Consider the following 15,685-nt stretch of genomic DNA (forward strand, 5'->3'; position numbering starts at 1 on the left):
TATAGGAGGGACTTGAGCACTTTGGTATATGCAGGAGTGTAGGAACCAATCCCCCACAGATACTGAGAGCCAGCTGTATATGCCATCTGCCAGAAGCTTAATTTAAATAATGACATAAGTTAAAAGTAAAAGGATGCATTTAAGAGATATCCCATATAAATACTAAACAAAATGTTTTTGGTTTTTTTTAATTTTTTTTTTTTTGGCGGTACTGGGGCTTAAGTTCAGGGCCTCACACTTGCTAGGCAGATGGGCTGCCACCCACCAGCCCTTTTTGCTTTGGTTATTTTTGAGATAGGGTCTCATAATGCACCAGGCCAACATGAACCAGGATCTTCCTATTTATGTTCCTGTGTAGCTGGGATGACAAGCAGGCACCATGCACTGCTTTTATTGGTTCAGAGGGGGTATGGTGAACTTTGCCTGGACTGGCCTAAAACCACTATCTTCCCAACATCCACCTCCCAAGTAGCTATGATTATAGGCTTGAGCCCAGCCAAGGGCTCATTTTTGATGATGATAGCTTAAAATGTCTTTGAGTGGCAGGTAAAGCTATCAAATAGGTGGGTGTACTCGTATGGAGTTTAGAAGAACAAACTTATGATTGTAAAGCACTTAGAATGATACACAGTACATAATGTAGAAGTTTTTCCTATTATCATCATCCACTGATAAAAACTACAAACATCATCATCATCCTTTCAAGTATAAGTGCATTCTTACAACAGTAGCTATGACTTGTACAGTACACATGATTACCACCATTTAAAGAAAAAACAAAGAACAAACCAAGAACAGAGAAAAGAAAAAGCAAAGAAAAAAGGAAAACACAGGTTTACTACCTAGAACACAACAATGCCAGAATGAAAAGTAAGGTTTGGCTATAAATTTCCTTTTCTCTAAAATGGTATTTCTGTTAATCCCCAAACAATGACTACACAAATAACAGAGAATTAATAGTCTCAAAACTTTCCTTCTAAGGTGAACTAAAAGCATAATTATATTACAAAAGAATCCTCAAATTTAAGTTTATCAAATTCAAATTGGTTTAGTTATTTCTTGTATTTCAGCCTTCAACAAACTCTGAGGTAATATGTCTTAGATCAAAACAAAATTAAACCTTAGAGATAGCAATCTCCAGTATATAACAAAAAGAGTAACAATATCTTTGAAGATAACTAAATGATATTAACCAAGCTTCTTTGCAAGTACGATCATAAAATTAAAAATTCCTTATGCAGTGAGTAAAGTTTGGACTAAAACTGCAAATTAAAATTGCTTCTTCAGAGCCTTTTCTCATACATGCTTGCTTAACATCATCTTAGGTTTTTTTTGTTGTTTATTTGTTTGGTGGGACTATCAGGGCTTCATGCTTGCAAAGTAGGCACTCTACTGCTTGAGCCACACCTCCAGTCCATTTTACGCTGGTTATTTTGGAGATACGGTCTCCAGAATTATTTGCCCAGGCTGGCCTAGAACTGTTATCCTTCTGATCTCAGTCCCCCAAGAAGCTAGGATAGGATTACTGGCAAGAGTCATGGGCACCCAGTAGCATTACATTAGTTTTATTCTAGAACTAAGTTATGAAAACATTAGTGGGGAGAGGAGGAGGAGGGGAAGAGAACAAAAGAAAGTTCCTATCAAGATTTGACCATAAGCCAGACATGGTGGCTCATGTCTATAATCCCAACTACTTGGGAGGTGGAGAGGAGGAACAAGGTTTGAGGCCAGCCTAAGCAGAAACTTAAGCAAGCCAAGTGTGATAGTGCATGACTATAATTCCAGCTTACACAGTAGGCCATAGGTAGGAAGGCTGCTGTCCAAGGCCAGCTGTGGGCAGAAACTCAAGACCCTCCTTGAAAAATAACTGAAGCAAAAAGGGATAGGGGCATGGCTCAGGTGGTAGCACACCTGAGCATACTTAGTAAGCACACAGCCCTAAGTTCATACCCAAAAACAAACAAACAAACAAAATAAAACCTAGTACCTATGAACTAGGTACTATTCTAAATGCTTTGCATATACTATCTGATTAAATATTCATAATAGTCTTATGAAGCAACTATTATTCTCCCTCCTTATCATACATGAGAAAGCTAAGTTAGACAAACTATCACACAGACCCAGAACTCAAAACCAGGCAATCTAAATCCAAACAAACATTCACAATAGAACTGGAACATAAAGAACTCCTTCCCCATGAATAAGTAAATAAATAACAGTCTACTTACCTCACCTAACTAAAAAATTCTGTCAGAGTTTGATACTGAGTTTTCCCTTGTTTCTTTCAAGTTTTATGAATAATATCCAAATTCAATAGAAATGAAATTTCATCTACTAAAGACCTCAGGCGTCTATAGCTCAAACACTGTAAGAATATTGGATATAACTGAGTATGCTTACTGGTAGATTTAAACAATAATTATGCATTTGATCCTTCTTCTGATGGATACAACATAATTTTTAAAAATTCTTCAGCATAAATTGCTATTTAAAAAAAAAGAATAAAATGACTATGGAACTCACGTGCACAGAATAACAAGAGAGCACGGGCATAATTCCTGGTACTGAAGACAGCACTTTAATACTCGGTCATCATTGTTCTCATCACTCAATCCATCTGCAAATTTAACAAAAATAACTGTCAAGAAATGCATGAGAAATCTGAGCCTCAATTGCACAATTGAGGCTGTGTTTACAAGTCAAAAAGTCTGCAAGATTTAGGGCAGTAAACCACTCTGTATGACAGTATAATGGTGGATACACTCGAAAACACCGTATTTAGAGATGTACAGGGAAGAAAACATGGGTTCTAGACAAAGAACACAAAAAAGTAACTTTTTTTTTGGAGGGGGGGCAGTACTGGAGTTTAAACTCAGGGTCTCACACTTGCTAAGCAGGTGCTCTACCACTTGAGTCACTCTACCAGCCCAAAGTAACTTCTGATAAATGTTAATCAGTTACTGAAAGGGTATCCTCTGACATTCTTGAAGCCCTAAAATACATAGTAAAAATTCGGCTTTTGTGAAAATAATGTAACATGTAGAAATAGGTCCAAAGACAATGTCTCTCACAAGTCCTTACATTACCTGCCTCAAAACTCCCTAGTGTGCTTATTAATAAAATTGTAAGACCACTCTTCAGATCGATTTCTGGGTGGGACTCTTTGGAGCTTGGAGCCACTCACAGATTTAAGCTCTTGGAGAGTTTCTTATACCTAAATTCAAAACATACTAGCCAATGAGCTTCTACCTTGCTCCCAGTCTACAGTCTTTCTTCCTCTCAATTTTTAGCCTATTTGTTTTCTGATCATTCAAATTGGAAAACTCATTAATTCTGCAATTAATATGGGTATAGAACCAAATTTGTGCCAGGACCCTGCCATAAGCAGCTAGATATGGAAAAAACAATGAACTCTGTACAAGTTTGCAATCTAGTAATGAAATCTAGACAAAGCTCAACTATCTCAGGGTATGAGCCTGAGGGAGATGTGATTCAGTTTCTTGGGTAGATGACCTATGAACCACACAGACAAATATAGCAGCCAATTTTCCTTCTTTTAGCTGCAAGATTTCATACCACAGAAAATGCAAAACAGGCAACTTGAAATCATTAGTTAACTTTAACTCTAAACACCACAATTTAGCAAACAAAAGGTGGATTTTTTAAATTTTGTTTTTTTTTTTTTGATACAGAGTCTCACCATGTAGCTCAAGTTGGCATGAAACTTACTCTGTAGCCTAGGCTGATATGGAACTCACAATCTTCCTGCCTCTCAGTCTCTCTAGTGCTGAAATTACAGGCATGGACCACCACACTGGACCAAAAAGAGATTTAAAGATAACAGTGCACTGCTCAAAGGTTCTAAGATTGAGCCTATCTGTATAATCACTTTTTCTAAGTCATACAAAAGTGGAAAATATATCTAAAAATTTCATGAAATATTTAGTCATTCGATAAACATTTTTGAGCACCTGCTTAGGTAATTTTCAAAAGTGAGTAAAGCAAAGTCTCTGGAAACAAATGGTCTGGATTTGAAACCCTGCTTTAACATTTACTACACATGTACTTTGGGCATAGAACTGAACTATGAGGATTAGATATGAATGTATATGAAGTACTTGCCCAGTATATGGCAATAGTAAGTACTTAAAAAGCACTATATCTTTATTACCTGAGACTGAGTTTACATAGCACCTCAATTGCAATGTTCTCTTCTAACACATATACAAAAATAAATCCTATATAAATTATAGTTAATAAGAACTTAGTCTTCTCAACAGCAGAATTTATCTTTCACATTCATTGCTACATTCTCAATACTTAGAATGGTGCCTTATACAAATATCTGGCAAGTAAATGAACCAGTAAAAATATAATTAAAAATATAAAAAAAAAGAAAGAAATGTCTAGTTAGAGCAGGTGGCATTTTATTTTTTGCTCTTAACTATTTTTATCTTATTATAAAAATGTGTATGTTATTTAAAAATCTGGAAATTCAGAGACTATAAAGTAAATTAAAATAACTCATAATTCCATGAGCTAAATACCACCATTACTCATCAATTATAATTATATACGCATAAATAAGCATTAAATCTAGGAGTATTTTCAACTTTTTGTTATTCTTATTTAAAACTACATGTCATTCATATTTTTCAAATTACAGTATTCTCCCATATGGCTAAAGCAATGTATATAACTTCAACTGTAATACAGATTGTTTCCAATTTTTTTTTGCTGTGTAAATAATGTAACACTGAATATCACTTATATGAATATTGTGAGCATCTTCTACTATTTTTTAGGATGCATTTCTAGAAAGAGAATTTCTATGATTAGGCTTCTCAATGCACATTGCTAAATTGCTCTCCTAAAGAATTCTCCAAAAAGAATGCGGCACTGTGAGTGCTCCAGCAGGTGTTGTGAAAGATAACTTTCTAATATTAGAAGCAATAAAAAGAAATCACGCACACACAAAGTGACAGATGATGGGAAGGTGATGCAGGAGAATCACAATACATAGCAAGACCCTATCCCACAAACATTAAACAAAAAAAGCGGTAGATTTTCTTATTAATTTGTATAAGTATTTCATATAATAAGAACCGAAGAGAATTATTGCCCATTCTGGATCACAACCATTAAATAGTTGAATACATTAACAAATCTCCACAATCATCTTACAACACGGAGGTTCTGTCCCCCATGTAAATTTATTCAGTTCACTCTCCTTTAACTTTCCCCAGATAAGGATATAAACTCAGGATCGGGTTTCAAATCCTATTTTCCTCTTACTAAAGTAGGTAAACACTACATTAAATAAAGGTAATTTTGAGATAGTTAAGGACAAGGCTAAAATCATTGGCAACTAAGGCTATTCAACGCTATCCATATTCAAAATGCATCGGCATTATAGCTGAAATATACTTAAAGCTAATAAATACTTACTAAGATAACAGCACAATGAAACACAGAGATCCTTTTTTCCAAAAGTTAAGAGAGTAGTTATGCCAAAAAGCTACCTTATAGTTAATACCATGATTAGATTGATCCTAAGATAAATTCTTTCACATTTTATGGTAAATATGAGTGCAGCAGACAGCATAAACTCATCATAAGTAAAATAATGTAAATCTACATATATAAACAATTCTGAATTGGGAAGAAATAAATTTTTAAATGAAGTAAATCTTCTAAATATGTAAACTCTACATAGTTTTACACAGATTTTTTTTCCAGTAAATGAAATAAAGCATAGACAACATTATTTAGGTTCTAGAACTACAGTACAGTCAAGCACCAATCATATAACCATGTTTCAATGGACCACATATACAATGGTGGTGCCATAAGATTACAACAGACATGAAAAATTCCTACCCCCTAGCTATGTCATAACCATTTACTATAATGGCACAGCAAAGCACTCAAGTCTGTGGTGATGCTGGCATAAACAAACCTACTGTGTGCCAGTCAAGAAAAGTATAGCACATGCAATTGTGCACAGTGCATACTGCATAATGATAACAAATGACTCACTGGTTTATGCATTTACTGTACTGTAATTTTTAGTGTCGTTTTAGTCAAAGAAAAGTTCACATGAACAGCACGCTGTGCTACAACAGGCAGCAACCTTATGCATCTTGTATCTTTTGATTACACCAAGAGGCCATGGCAAGTGAATGGCCTACACCATGTAGGCTTGTGTTAGTGCACTCAATGATGTTCTCACAGTGATGAAATCGCATAACCACACATTTCTCACAACCATCCCCATTAAGCAATGAATGACTGCAATTTTAAAAATGACTTAAAAGAAACTAATGTGGAAAAAAAATCAGGAGAATATCTACAGACCTTTATTGTAAAAGCACCTCATAATCACAGATTCTGATAAGTAACAGGCAAGCAACATCTATTTCCACAGCATATCAACTGCATGCAGTGACAGAACAGAAACCAGGATCACTTGCCAGCCTCATCACTCAACAGTGGTATTTTTTTTTAAAAAGGAACCCAAAGTTCTGTAATATAGGCCAGGTGTAGTAGCTCACACCTATAATCCTAGCTATTCAGGAGGCAGAGATCAGGACGATTACAAGTTAGAGGCCAGTCTGGACAAAATGTTAGGGAAATCCCCATCTCAAGAAACAAGCTGGGAGTGGTGATGCATGCCTCCCAGCTACTAGGGAGGCTTAGGTAGGATTTCTGAGGTGGGCAAAAGTGAAACCCTAAGGGGCCAAAGGTGTGGCTCAAGCGATAGAGCACCTACTTTGAAAGCTTAAAGCCCTGAGTTCAAAGCCTAGTCCCACAAAAAAAAAAAAAAAAATCAAAACCCAAAAATCAAAAGTGAGACCCCACCTGAAAAACAGACTAAAGCAAAAAGGGCTAGGGGCATGGCTCAAGTGGTACAGCACTTGCCTCGTAAGTGCAAGGCCCTGACCTCAACACCAAAGTTCTATAATATAGAGAAGTATGCATACCGTCACTATGTATGAAATACTGACATAACCTGAGAAAGTCTAAGAGAAGCAGAGAAAGAAAAACCAAAGACTCCCAAAATAATCCACAAACCTCATCATGCCCTTTCCATTTCACATTCTAATGGCTATACATTTTTTTTTTTTTTAAGTTTTGCACCTTTTCCCTGTAATAATGAGTTAGCACCAAACAGGTCTTCAGCAGGAAGTGTACTGTGAGAACAATACTTACAAAGCTTTTGAGATGCAAGTTGTATTGACTGACCCCAGAGCTTTCCATCTTGATTTCTAAGACTGTCGTTGATGAAATGAATTGCTGGGATAGCTATATGCTGGGCATGTTTTAGTAGTTTTCCTGCCTTCATTCGATCTAACTCTTGCACAACAACCCAGGGAATTATTAACACAAGTCTGTCAAACCCTAAAAAATAAAAATATTTCTTAGTACCCAACACATATTAATTGAGCTACTAAATCAAATTGCTGTAGGAGAACTAAAAGTTTTAAAGTACACAATCCCTACCTATAAGAAAGTCACAATAAATGAAGAGCTAATACATAAAAATGGAAATTAAAAGGATATATAACATTCTTATTAGAAATTAACTACTACTAGAGAATAAGTAAGCAGATATGATTTCTATATTTAAGGTTCCTAATGTAAATGATTTCATAATAAATGAGTAATTTAAATTATAATAAGCATCATTTTAAAAATGAGTTTTACATTGCTAGGTTAATTTATGAAGGATCTGTATTTTATATCTGAGCTGACGATACATATATACGCTTAATATATTTTATATACCTATGCCTAATAACATACATATATATAGAGAGAAAGAGATATGTCTGTGTGGGAAAAATCTTTATCACTGTTAATATAAAATAATAAGAAAGAAAAACAGAATCTGTAAATATGCTTTGTAAATACCTGGTATTTTGGATGTCTTCAAAATTCTAACAAATTTGAGATGATTCATCAGAATATTCGTGTCAATAACAATTAGAAGGTTTTTGTCTGAAGCAGTATTTGCTGGAGCAAAAGAGCAAGATTAGAATTTCACAACAGTTGATAACAGACTTGTTCAATGACTACAATGTCGATAGCACAGAAGCACAGAAAACTCCCTTAAACAAGAGAAGCGGACAGTTGGCTGGATTCTTCAGCTGCTAACCTTCTGGCCCATCACTTTCTTGCCATGCACATTTTTCCACGGTGCAGGGCATAGAGGTGGAAAATGGATGGAGGTGGAGGAAGTAACAAAGTGGGCAGAGAAGGCAAGGTCTGTCAAAGCAAATCCATTCGAGCAATCAGGACCAAGGCAGGAGAACCGCCCAAGAGTGTGCTTTTGGTCACATTTGTAATAGAAAGAGGTCTTTAAATAAGGAAAAACAAAACTGCTTTTACTTTCATTCTTAAGGAAAAGAATAAAATTTGATGTTTAATTATTTACCAGCAGAATATCATAAACTGTTTTTTGGTGTACCATAAATCATAAACAGACTTGTCCAACAGTAATGGTTTCTACATCCTGTTCTGCATCACCAGGTAGCTGTGCATTTAAGAAGTATAAGCTAATTTCACTACAACACGAGTAAAATATAGCTGAAAAGGTAAATACGTATAAATGAAAACACATAAAAATACTACCATTTTTATTTCATAGAGCCTTAGTGTAGACCAGATAAATTATTAGAAAATATTTAGTAAATTTAAAAATGAAATATGAATATAAGGTAGCATTGCAATTTTTATAGATAAAACTCAAAATAGTGGGCTGGCAGAGTGGCTCAGGTGGTAGAGTACCTATCTAGCAAGTGTGAAGCCGTAAGTTCAAACCCCAGTACCTCCAAAAAATTCCCCCCAAACTCAAAATAGTATACTAACTAACAGCCAGGAGCAGGTAGCTCACACCTGTAATTCTAGCTACTCAGGAGGCAGAGATCAGGAGGATCACAGTTCAAAGCCAGCCTGGGCAAATAATTTGAGAGATGCTATCTCAAAAAAAACCAACACAAAAAAGGGCTGGTGGAGTGGCTCAAGGTGTAGGCACTGAGTTCAAGCTCCAGTATTGCATAAAAAAGAAAAAAATAGTATGCTAACAGATTTTGGACAATCTTTTTTCCCTCTTAAGATAGAGAGTCTTATGACATAGGTCAGGCTGGCCTGGAACTCACTATGTAGTCCAGGTTGCCCTTAAACTCTAATCCTCCTTCCTCTGAATTTGAGTACTGGGATTACAGGCATGAACCACCACTCCTGGCATTTTGGATAATATTTATCATCTTCTCCCAGTAGTAAAAATAACCAAAACTTTACTGTATGAACAAGAAATTCATAATTTCTGCTTCTTGGCAAAGAGAAAGAGAAAATATGTTTAAATGATTAACAATGTAATCTATATAAAGCAAAAGACAAATATTAGACTTGATTCTTAAATGAAATATAGCATATCATTTCAAATGATTAAATTTTAACATTTTCCAAGTACACATGGTAAAAACTGAATGTTGGCACACAAGTGATCAGAAACATTAACATATGGGGTATACCAGCAGAAGAATGCACATCGTCTTCCAAGTCAATTTCCATACTCATCAACTCTCCAGAAGGTGGAACCACAGGTAAATCCACATTTTTTCCTACACGTGCAGCATGAAGCTCTTCTACTATCTGCATCTAAATTATAAAAAGATCCCAGTGAAACATGTTGAGTTACTTTTCTGCAGATTGAAAAAGAAAGCAGTTAATTTCTAATTAAGTCACTTGAGACAGTGTGTAGAAAGAAAAAAATTTCAGAAATATTAGAGGCAGCACAGTGAAAGAATATATAGATATAAATATACACAGTTTTAAAAATTGTTCTATTATCTCTGTAACCTTAGGCAAGAAAATTATTTAACTAGTTTGGATCTCCGTTTGCTCATCTACAAAAGAGGAATAATAAGTATTTCCTTTTAGGGTTTTGTGAAGATTAAATGAAACAAACTTGTTTTTTGTGAGTACACAAAACTCAAAATAAGTTCATTCTCATTTCAAAGTTCTTTAAGTGCCAATTTTCTTTTATCTTGACAATGAATGTTCATGAGACTTCTAACATAGTTAGAGACATCATTATTCTCATATCATCAAAATCTTCATAGATTCTTTATTAAAAGTAAGAACTGTTTAGCCAGGCATGATAGTGCACACCTGTAATCCTAGCATTTGGTATGCTGAGGCAGGAGGATCACAAATTCAAGGCCAGCGTGGGCTATATAGCCAGACGCTGCCTCAAAAAACAAAACAGAACAAAAAACTAAATAAATAGGTAGAAATTTCCTACATACAGTAATGCTAATAGCTAATACTTATATAGCTCTTACTACATGTCAGGTTCTATTGTAAATGCACTTTATATCTTTAACTACAATATCAAGCATATTATAGATTAAAAACAGCACACAGAGAGGGCCAAGCATTTTGCCAGTTAGTGAACAGCGAAGTATGCTCATGCTGTAGTGCCTCTACTTCTACTACAGAAGTCACAAAGCAGCATGGACTATTGTCAACAGTGTCACCAAAACACACTAAGCAGTGTCTCTCAAAGGGTGATTCTCCCTCTTCTGCATCAGAACCATGGGTGTGCATGGGTGTGTGCTGCTTTAACATTCACACTCCTAGGCCCTACATCAGGCAAACAGAGCCCCAGAATGAAGCCTGGGCTCTACACTTTATATAAGTACTTAAATGGATATGTAGGTTTTTATGAAGTCTTCAGAAACTATTTGGAAAAGTCTTTATGATTACTTGATCACCTTTTAACCTTTGTTTTTAATAAGCTAATCTGTTTTGAAACAAGAGGTTGGAGCCTATGAGCCAGAAGTTACTTGAAATTTTCTCTCTGTGTGTGTACGTGCGTGCGTGCGTGCGTGCGTGTGTGTGTGTGTGTTTCTAGGGTCTGAACTCGGTGCTTACAAGTTCTACCATTTGAGCCACATGTCCAGTCTATTTTGCTCGGTTATCTTGGAGATGAGGATCTTGTGAGCTATTTGCCCGGGCTGGCTGCAGTCCTCCCAATCTCAGCCCTATAAAATCTATAATGAAAAGATAATCACTCTAGCACCAAGTGAAAAGGTCATGGAAATGCCTGAATAACATTCAGGGCCTTATTTAATACCTGTGTCAATTCTTTATGCCCTCAGTCACTCTGAGGGAACTTAGTCAGTTATGTACCGTTGTCTTCTGAATTGTTTTTTTATTTGTTAAAGTTACAAATCCCTTCATGTGTGAAAATAAAGTAGGACCTGTCTGGCTGAATTTCACTGAAAAATTCAATGTAAAAAAGTGTACCAGTCACCTCTTGATCTGTGTCTTGAATACTTTCAGGTGATACTGAAGAACATGGTGCTTCAAAATTCTGAAATGAAAAAAAGTAATTGTATTAGTTAAGATGGAGCATATACCTGCAGTAGGGTTTTTCAACCTTGCACTGTTAACATTAAGGGTCAGACAGTTCTTCACTGTGGGCCTGTTCTGTGCCTTGTAGGATATTTAGCAGCAACCCTGGCCTCTCTCCATCACAACCAATTAGCACGATCCACCCACCCTCAACCTTGATAATCAACACTGTCTCCAGATATAGCTAAATGTCCCTGAGGAATGAAACCCCTTTTATACCTGGCCATGAGAAACCACCCCTATGATAGAAAAGCCCCTCTATCAGATTCATGACATGTGGGAGAAATTCTTAGAGTTTTTAGTACAAAAAATATTCATCTTTGGCCCTAAGAAACAAGATAAGCAAGGTGTCCTTCTGTGATAGAAAATTTTTATCAAGAGGTCATTAAGCCATTTCTAAAAGTGACATGACAAAACAACAAAGAAAATTAGGGAATTATAACAAGGCTAAGGAGAAAGGCTGAAAACATGTAGAACTGCATTATCTGTAGATACAGGACCAGAGGTTTGTCTTTTGTTTTTTGTCTTTTAACAGATTTGAAAATCTTTCTATAAATTCTAACTTGACTTGTTTTTGTTTGAGTTAGGGTCATGCTATGTAGCCAGAATGGACTGGAACTCGAGCTCCTCTAACCTCATCTCATGAGTGCTGGGACTACAGGTGTATACAACTACACATGGCTCTGAATCAGCACTTTTGCAGGGTGGATAAACCCCACCTGACATGCACAGGTGACAGGAAACTCAGCAAAAGCAAACCAAATCATCTAAGACTTCTCCAAGATAACTCCAAACGCCCATGCATTTTACAGGAAACCATAATACAAATTACATACCCTCTTTAAACAAGTATGTTCTACAAAAAATGTTTTAATGGCAATTCGCTTCTACCCTAACTCTCCAGCATCAAACTTTACATGACATGACACCACATACATCCCACACACAGACCCATTGTAGACTTACTACTCCATAACTGTGGGGATTTACAATCCCTTTGTATGTTACTTTAAATCTTACTAGACATCTTTAAGTTTCTCTTAAATTACCAAGTGCCAAGGAAGCCAGAAGTTATCAGCAGAACTTCCTGCAACTCTTAAAATTCTAAGGATTCTTGTTCTGTTCTTTTTTTTTTTTTAAGAAAAAGGTAATTTTTAAAAAATTGTTTGTACATTTATTCATATGTGTATACATTGTTTGGACCACCTGTCCCCCACTGCCTTCCACACCCCTCTTCCCCACACCCCTGGCTTCCAGGCAGAACCTGTTCTGCCCTCTTTTCTAATTTTGTTGAAGAGAAAACGTAAGAGATAATAAGAAAGCATTTTTGCTAGTTTGAGATAAAGATAGCTACACAGAAAGATTCCTAGCATTGCTTCCATGCACATGTGTATTGCAACCCACATTGGTTCATCTCTACCAGACCTCTTCACTACTTCCTGGTCACCTTCCCATAATGGCCTCTGCCAGTTTAAGATTACTTTATTCACTCCTCTATAGTGAGCACAACTACTTTCAAGTTTAGGTTTTCTTCCCTTTCCTTATTATTCCTGTACACATTCTTTGTACCCACTCTCCCCTTAGTGTGTGACCCATGTCCAATACTATTACTGCACTTGTTTTAGGTCTGTAATCCACAAATGAGGGAGAACATACGATTTTTGTTTTCTTCTTTAAGCCAATACTACTCTTTCTTTCTTTGACCTCAGGCTACTTCAATTAATTTCCAACAATTCAGAAAAGTTCCTGTCAGTTGTCCATGAAACCTTCCTCAGTATTAATAATGAAAGTCTTAGTGAGTATGGATTGAGGTAAAGCCTTCCCTGGTGACGACAAAAGGAAATATTGATAATGAAGATAACAACAGTTTCATCTACCAAAGTGATTCTAAACGGAAAACATGATTATCTGGCTTCCCTGCTGACCTTTCAGTGGTTCTCTTCCATCTATAGGATACAACATAAAATACCAGACTTTCCCATGAGACACAAAACCATCCATCATCCAACTTTTTCTCCCATAAACTCTACACATCTGACTCTAGTCATACTGAATAACTTTCTTGCCAATTCTGTTCTATCACATACTGGCCCTCTACCTGGCTGATGGTACTCCTATTTCTCCCTCTCCATGTCCTTCAAGACTAAGCTTAAGAATCTCTACTTTAGTGAGCTCTTCCTCAAATCACCCAAAGTTTTATACTAACAGCACATCCAACGCTTAGGGCTCTGATACTGTCTTCATTGTCCTGCTTATGTTTATTTACTCATGTGCCTGCCTTGGGACTTCCTGAGAGTAAAGATCCTTTTATTCACCTCTAAATCACAAGGTACTCATGGCAAGTACCTGATAAATAACAAGTACTTGTAATTAAGGTTTGATAAGCTAATGAATTCCTACTTCTCAGACTTGTAGGAATTACATAGCATACAGTTTTATAAAACTTATAAACCATGAATCTCTAGAACATTAATTTGCAATGAGGGGAGGGGTCTGTATCAAAGGACTATAAAACCTGAGAAACAAAAGAAGTTATTTTCTTTTAAGGAAATCTTAACAAGATTATTAAATGACAGGATTACTAAATCCAGAAAAATACAACTGGTTCCTTGTAAAGCACACACATTATTTTAGGAAAATAACTAGCTACTAAGAAATTAGTGAGTAAAACAAAATATGTGAGGCAATAAGATGATTATCTCCTGTAAATAGTATGCTAAAGGTAACATACTCAAAATAAGGATACCATTTACTTGTTGCTTCTGAGGCTAGTTGACTTTAAGTCAGATAATGCTGTTAGAGGAACAGTTTAAAAGTGTTTTAGTTCTCACCAATAGAAAGTAGTCATGCAACAATTTCCTCCTCTAGAACTTAATATTCATACTATGTATCTCTTTTGGACTGTGTAGTGATTATATATAGTGATCAAAAGAAAGTAGAAGATGTAGAGACTTCTCATACTATTCTTTAGGTGTATAGCACGTTGGGAACAAGAAGCAAGACATAATCATGATCATTGACAATTTAAAGCTCCCTACATTCTGTGCTAGTGAACTGGGAGAACTGGTTCTAACACAAAACAAATTGGAGGTTCTTCCCCTTTAAGAAAGCAGTGAAAAGAACAAACTCAATTCTTTCCTTCTTTGGGCCCCTTCAAGTTCATTAAGTTAGCAATATACCCTCTGAAACTCTTTTCTGGCCTCTGTAGTCATAATTCCTTCATTTCATGTAAGAAGTATCTGCAATCTTTTTTTTTTTTTTTTTTTTTTTGGACAAACAGGGTCTCACTGTGTTGTTCAGGCTGGCCTCCAACTCCTGGGTTCAAGTGATCCTCCAGCCTCAGTCTCTCAAGAAATCTACGGTCTCAACACTTAAAGGCAGACAAGATTAATCACCCCTGTTTAAGAAGGTCTCTAAATCTCAGAATTTCTAAAATTCCAAGATTCCAAAGTTCTAAAGTTCTGAGGTTCCAAAGTTCTAAAAGTTCTCTGAAAGGTAAATTATTTTATTTTTGACAAAAACAAAGCTATAGATAATGGGTCTCAAAGTATTCCACAAATGCCAATTATTACATGATACAGAAGCAAAACATTTGCGAAGCTTTCTAGCCTGGATTCCTGCTCATGTAATTCGCTCTGCCTGGAATACCCTTACTTCCCCATTCCGCTCCACCTGACCTTTACCTGAGTAATTCCTACTCATTCTTTGGTTCTCAGTTTAACTATTACTCCCTTCAGTCAACCTTACTTAACTAATCCCACCACAGAGTACCAAGGCTATAGTAATCTCATGATGTGCATTCCGATATTAAGTAATAAATACTTTATCATATTTGGAAATCATTTCTCCTTACATGAATAAACTCTGAAATCAGAAACTGTGCGTCTCTTATAGTCTATTGTACTGCAGTGCCTGGCAGAGAGTGGCACTGAAAAACAATTTGTTAAAGGAATAAGCTATCCAGAATATTAGTTCTCTGTAGAGAATATTTTTTCAAAGGACTCTGAAACTGCTTCTTTGCACACCTTTACACATTTCTTTCTGCTGTGGATCCTTGATACCTGCCAGGATACAATCTTGAAGAAATTGGAATTAAAGAGTATAAAATAAGAAACGAACACATTATCTTCGTAATTAAATTTGAATCAGCCCTCTATGATTATCATCAATAATAAAAAAAAAAACTAAAACCTGACTGCGTTTTTTTTTTTAAATAATGAAATTCATTTTACTCTGCCCTAACAGTGGGGGGAAAAAA

The 15,685-nt window shown here is 35.9% G+C and overlaps 1 protein-coding gene across 1 annotated transcript in view; it reads right to left on the minus strand.

Annotated features, from left to right (window-relative positions):
- Positions 1-15,685, minus strand: part of Swt1 (SWT1 RNA endoribonuclease homolog) — an 88,375-nt gene that overhangs the window by 55,044 nt on the left and 17,646 nt on the right. Inside the window, 5 exon segments of the mRNA XM_074047253.1 lie at positions 2,527-2,620; positions 7,216-7,404; positions 7,918-8,019; positions 9,540-9,666; positions 11,327-11,386. Coding sequence (XP_073903354.1) covers positions 2,527-2,620; positions 7,216-7,404; positions 7,918-8,019; positions 9,540-9,666; positions 11,327-11,386 — 572 coding nt within the window.

Source organism: Castor canadensis, chromosome 11 (genome assembly GCF_047511655.1).
Source record: "Castor canadensis chromosome 11, mCasCan1.hap1v2, whole genome shotgun sequence".
In the NCBI taxonomy this organism is placed as follows: domain Eukaryota; kingdom Metazoa; phylum Chordata; class Mammalia; order Rodentia; family Castoridae; genus Castor; species Castor canadensis.